General features: G+C 41.3%; 1 protein-coding gene across 1 annotated transcript; it reads right to left on the bottom strand.

Moving 5' to 3' along the window:
* Positions 1-2078: 2078 nt before the first annotated feature.
* Positions 2079-2549, bottom strand: LOC142177279 (uncharacterized). The gene is made up of 2 exons (XM_075245751.1): positions 2311-2549; positions 2079-2175 (listed from the first exon to the last, which is right to left on the bottom strand). The coding sequence occupies exons 1-2, from the start codon at positions 2547-2549 to the stop codon at positions 2079-2081; spliced, it is 336 nt and encodes a 111-aa protein (XP_075101852.1).
* Between the last annotated feature and the right edge of the window lie 3950 nt (positions 2550-6499).

The raw sequence follows: 6499 nt of genomic DNA, 5'->3' as shown, positions 1-6499 counted from the left end.
GATCACCTTCGTCCCTTTTCGAATATGTGAAGTGTTAGAATAAAACTCGAGGACAAGGTGCTCCTTGACATCCACTACCTTCTCAGTAAATAACATAAATCCCTTTCTCTTCTTGAACTACTCTACAACTGCCAGATTGTATCTATCAAGATCTTTTAACGCAAACTACCGCTCATGAGTCAATGACCTCAATGGTCACCACATTCGGAAGTCAGTAAAAAGCAGGCAAACTCACAAATTTATCTTCTCATGCTTCCTTCTTCTTTGTCCGATCAATACCAGTGGTTTTACCTTATCCCCCTCTCCCGTCATCTAGAATATTATATGAACCAGACACTGGAGAAGCTGCCTAGGAAGCCAGGCTATCACTTTTCGAAACCTCGGAAGTGCTGTGAGATGATTAATGCACATCCTGAGGTTCAGATTGCCCATGTGTCCTGGACTACATAGCTGTATGCTGCTCCGGAATTGATACTGAATTTCCCTCGTAGGCTTTCCTAGAAAGGGAATAGGAACTAAACTCGGAGAGGTCTGCACCCCTCCATCTGCCTGCTGTAGCTTTCTTCTGAATAGTCTTTGGAACACTTAGGGGTAAGCCACCTCTGCATCGACCCCTTGAAGACTCTTCTATTCCCTTGGTGGATTCGCCGCATCCTCGTGATCTAACAATTGTTTGTATCAACAAAGAGGATTGTTAGTTGCAAATCATAATTCAACAGAGTTAAGACTCAAGTAAGCAATGGAGAACAAATTAGACACAATGGGGTTACAAAGGATTGAACATGCTGCGGGATTAGGGAAGTATGGTATGCACTTTTTTGTGTGCGGCCCACAGAATAGGAGTGTTGACCGCACTTCTAACAAAAACAATCAGAGGCTCAAACACCCCTTCTCTGAATGACAGTGTGATGGCCATATGCAATCGTATAATTTATCTACGGTCCGCAGAATTAATAGTGTGGTCCGCACATCTACCTTCTCAAGAGACAAGTCTCTGATAGACGATCCTCACACAAGATGCGGCCTTTCTAAGAATTCTGGGGCTCGCGGAAATAAACAGCGGTCGCAGAAGCACTTGCCTTCAACCACTCACCATAAATAGCCAACTGCAGACCGCACAAATTTAAGTGCGACCGCAATTTTCAAAAATTAAACGAACATGTCTTTATTTTTACCTAGATTTTGCAAATACTTTTTCAAATCTACTTGGTAACATGGTATACACATAAAGTTCAACTAACCCAACCCATTCTAGCATGTTTCAAGTACATATCTACCCTGCATGGACACATGGATGAAATAGAATAACAGATGGCCTAAATGTAAGCTAAAAATTCAAAAATCAAAATAACACAAAAGATTAACATGAAGTGAAGCATACCAGATGATGTGAGTGTACTAGATCTTATGAGTGCAGATGGGTGTGTGTGTTTGACAGTAAAAGGGTTATCAGATAAGCTCTAGATTAACAGTGAATCTCAGGAGAGTGAAAAGTATAAAATGAGGCCAAAACTCCTATTTATCCTTAGAGTGCATGACAGGGAAAAAGGCCGAGTGCAGTCTGCACTCCTTCACCTAGGCACCAATTATCTACTTCTCTTGTGCGATCGGCACAATTTTAAGTGTGGCCATACAATTCCTCTCGCGGTCGCATATTTGCCCCCAGTGATAGGGAAAAACTTTAGAGACCTTGACATTTAACATCTTGTTTAGATTCCAAAAGTACGGTCCGCAGGTGAAATTTGCAGCCGCACAAGATCTTCTACGATGGCATAATATTTTCTACGGTCGGACAATTGAAATGTGCGGTCCGCATTTTCTTCTGCACTTAGCAATTTTGTTCACCCTTCTTTCATGTAACATCAACCCTGCAGCACTCTTCAAATAAAGTTAAAAGTAGCAAAAACATCTAACTACAAAAGAAATAGGAAAAGAACTTGGGTTGCCTCCCAAGAAGCGCCTAATTTAACATCGCGATACGACGTAATGTCTAAGCATCTTCAAGTGAAATAAATGACCGGCACCATGTTGCTCTCTCCAACTTTACCCAAGTAGTGCTTCACCCGGTGACCATTGACTCAGAATATTTCGTTGTTCTTGTTCGTCAAATCCAATGCACCGAAGGGTGTCACACCAACAATTTCAAACGGACCACTCCACTTGGAGTTGAGCTTCCTGGAAAACATCATCAGTCTTGATTTAAAAAACAATAAAAGATCACTGGTCTTGAACTCTTTGTTCCAAATGTACTTGTCATGAAGATATTTTATCTTTTCTATGTACAAGGATGAACTCTTATATGCATGGTACCGGAACTCATCCAACTCATTCAAGTGTGCAACCCGCAAGATAGCGGCTACATCCCAATCAAGATTCAATTTCATCAAGGCCCACATTGCTTTGTGCTCTAGTTCTACTGGAAGATGACAAGATTTTCCGAACAGTAATCGGTATGGAGACATTCTGATAGGTGTTTTATAAGTAGCCCTATAAGCCCATAACGTATCATCAAGCTTCTTGAACCAATCCGTCCGATTTGCATTCACCATTTTGGACATGATACTCTTTATCTCCCAGTTTGAGACTTCTACTTGACCACTAGCTTGTTAATGGTAGGGAGTCGTGATCTTGTGATTAACACCATACTTGCTAAGTAAAGCGTCAAAAGCCTTGTTGCAAAAGTGTGACCCCCCACCACTTATGATTGCACCTGGAGTACCAAATCTTGTAAAAATATTCTTCTTCAAGAAAGCCACTACACGTCTCGCCACATTGTTGGGTAAGGCGACGGCCTCAACCTATTTGGGCACATAATCCACCGCGACCAAGATGTAAGTATTTCCATAAGAACTCACAAAAGGGCCCATAAAGTCAATGCCCCAAACATCAAAAATATTAATCTCCAAGATGGTTGTGAGAGGCATCTCATTTTTCTTTAAAAATCCACCGGTCCGTTGACATTCATCACATCTTTTCACTAAGTCACTTGCATCCTTATAAAGACTAGGCCAATAGATCCACAACTAAGAACTTTGGCTTATGTTCTTTCTCCACCATGATGACCACCATATGGCGAAGAATGACAAGCGCTAAGAATATCACATTGCTCTTCTTCCGGTACACACCTTCTAATCACCCCATCCATACAAATTCGGAAAAGGCATGGCTCATCCCAATAATAATCTTGACAATCTCTTTTGAGCTTCTTCCTTTGGTTTGAAGAGAACTCATCTCGAATGATACCACTCATAAGAAACTTTGCTAAATCCACGAACCACGGCACTTCTTTCATTGAAAGTGCCAAAATATGCTCATCGGGGAAGGAATCATTAACAATCAAGGTAATTGGCATAATAACAATAATAAAGGAAATTGGAGTGGAAACAACAAAGGAAATTAGGGAGGCAACAACCAAGGTGGTTGGCGAAACAATCAAGGAAATTGAGGGTCGGGTTTTTAAAGGCCCCTAATGTATCAACAACGGAGAAACCTACCTCCTTATCCTTCCCATGGTTCAAGTTCAAACAATGAGATGAGTCGTATCGAGAATATGTTTAAGCAAATAATGAAAAAGAATGCTGATTCGGAGGCCCAACTTGCCTCAAACAACACATTAATCCGTAATCTAGAAGTTTAAATGGGGCTCTTGCAACAAGAGTACCCATATCATCTACCGAGCTTTAGATTCCTTTTCTCTCATAATATAGTGAAGCTCCGCATGATCCGTGTAGATAATAGGTTTGGAACCCATCAAGTACGGGCGGAACTTCTCAATTACAAACACAATAGTAAGGAGCTCTTTCTCCGTAACGGTGTAATTTACTTGGGCACTATTCATGGTCTTACTAGAATAGTAAACCGGATGAAAAGCATTGTTAATGCATTGCCCCAAAATAGCACCAACCGCTACATCACTTGCATCGCACATGAGTTCAAAAGGCAAGCTCCAATTTGAAGAGATAATGATAGGAGTGGTTGTTAATTTGAGCTTCAATTGTTCAAAATCCCTCAAACAATCATCATTGAAATGGATCTTGGAATCCTTCTCAAGGAGCTTACACAATGGGTTCACTACTTTAGAGAAATCTTTGATAAAGCGCATGTAGAAACCCGCATGGCCTAAGAAACTCCACACACCCTTCACCGAAGTTGGGGATGAAGCTTAGAAATCACCTTAATCTTTGCTTTGTCAACTTCAATTCCATTCCTTGAGATTTTATGGCCAAAGACAATGCCCTTCTTCAACCATAAAATTATATTTCTCCCAATTGAGCACCAAATTTGTCTCTTCACATCTAGCCAACACTTTGTCCCAATTTGAAAGACAATCATCAAAAGAATTCCTAACCACCGAGAAGTCATCCATGAAAACTTCAAGGTAGTCCTCCACCATGTCCGTAAAAATAGCCATCACACACCGTTGAAAAGTTATCGGTGCATTGCATGCATCCTCTTGAAAGAAAAAGTACCATAAGGACATGTAAAGGTTGTTTTTTTTATCTGCCAGGGCAATAAGAATTTGGTTGTAGCCCGATTACCCATCAAGAAAATAATAGAAAGCACGACTGACCAATCTATCTAACATTTGGTCCAAGAAAGGAAGTGAAAAGTGATCATTCCTTGTGACTTTGTTGAGCTTACGATAATCCATACAAACTCTCCAACTAGTCACCATTCTTGTCATTGGTAACAACTGTCATGACCCCTTTCTTTGAGACACATTGAACCGGAGAGGTCCACGAACTATCGGAGATGGGGTAGACAACCCTGGCATCCAACCACTTGATAATCTCCTTCTTGACACTTCTTGCATAGCCTCATTGAGTCCTCCTTGATGTTCAATGGACGATTTAGCACCATCCTCCAACTTGATATTATGCATGCAAAATAAAAGGCTTATACCCCGAATATCAAAAGTCAACCTAATAGCCTTCTTCCTCTTTTGCAGCACCGTCAATGTGGAATCAATATGCACGTTAGTTAAACAAGAGGAAAGAATAACCGGTAAAGTAGAACAAGGGCCAAAAAATTCATACCTAAGGTGTGGAGCCAATGGCTTTAACTCCAAAGTAAGTGACTCTTCAATAGAAGGCTTTGTATGAGAAGTCTTCCTATTCTCAAGATCCAAAGAAAATTTTCAGAGTGCATAGTCGTATGACCCCATTCCTTGCAAAGAATTCACACATTCCATGAAACCATGCATCTCGTCATCATCAAAGTTGAGCAACACGGCATCCAACATATCACCAACATTGATTGTAGAACTTGTATCATTAACAATAATACCGGTCACCAACCCACAATAGAACACACCTCGTTGCTATTTGGTTGCCACATAGGCTTACACATATGGAATACCACTTTTTCATCACAAACCCGAAAAGTGAGTTCTCCGACGTCCACATCATAAATATCCTTACCTGTAGCAATATAAGGTCTCCCAAGAATGATAGACACTTCATAATCAACTTCACAATCTAGAATAATAAAGTCCACCGGAAAAATAAACTTATCAACCGGGACTCAAACATCCTCAATTACTCCCAACGGCCTTTTCATTGTACGATCGGCCATTTGCAACCTCATAGATGTGGATCTTGGTTGCCCGATTTCAAAAGTTTTGAAAACCAAATAGGGCATCAAATATATACTCTCCCCAAGATCAGAAAGAGCTTTAGCAAACTCGGCACTCTCAATTGTACAAGGAATTGTGAAAGCACTGGGATCCTCCAACTTAGGAGCCATGGAATGAACAATTTCACTCACTTGATGAGTGACCTTGATAGTTTCAAAATTCATTGACCACTTCTTGGTCACAAGATAATTCATAAGCTTTGCATAACCGGGCATTTGCTCTAAAGCTTCTACCAACGACACATTAATAGAGAGACTTTCATCATTTGAATGAACTTCTTGAATTGATTCTCATCATTTTGCTTGGAAAGTCTTTGAGAATAGGGAGGTGGAGGCTTAGGCAATGGCACATTAGTCTTTTGCACTACCGGCTCCGGTATGTCAATGATGTTCTCCCTAGATGGGTTCACCTCCTCTTGAGTCTCTTCAATACTATAATCAATGTCAATCTGAACCTCATCATTTGCTTGAATAACATTGTTTGGGATTTCCTTCTCTTGTATCACTTGGTCACCATCCGCAAGTCGCCTTTCACTTGAGGTGGGTGCATTTCTGCCTCTTCCACTTCTTGTGATAACCGCCATAACATGCCCCATGCCGTTACCACCAGCTGGGTTCACTACCGTGTCACTTGGTAGTGCATCCTTAGGACGAGAATTAAGAGCTTGAGAGATATGGGACGAAATCCCTAGTTTTATAAACTACCGAGGCAGCCATCGATCCTGGGTATCGATCATGTCTTCGATCTTTATGGCCCTCGATCCTGGCCTCGGGCATAGCCCTCGATCCCGGACCTCGATCCTGGGCCTTCGATCACTGGCCTTCGAGCTTGCCATCGATCATGGCCCTCGAGCCTTGGCTTCGA

This window comes from Nicotiana tabacum, chromosome 23 (assembly GCF_000715075.1).
Source record: "Nicotiana tabacum cultivar K326 chromosome 23, ASM71507v2, whole genome shotgun sequence".
In the NCBI taxonomy this organism is placed as follows: Eukaryota; Viridiplantae; Streptophyta; class Magnoliopsida; order Solanales; family Solanaceae; genus Nicotiana; species Nicotiana tabacum.
The sequence above is the reverse complement of the archived record's forward strand: the minus strand, read 5'-3'. Positions and strand labels throughout refer to the sequence as shown.

Bases quoted from the DNA above. Each gene is read 5' to 3' on its own strand.
- LOC142177279 (XM_075245751.1), bottom strand. From the start codon at position 2,549: ATGGTGAATGCAAATCGGACGGATTGGTTCAAGAAGCTTGATGATACG. The intron at 2,176-2,310 runs GTACCATGCATA...GATGTTTTCCAG, and splicing joins AATGAGTTGGATGAGTTCCG to GAAGCTCAACTCCAAGTGGA.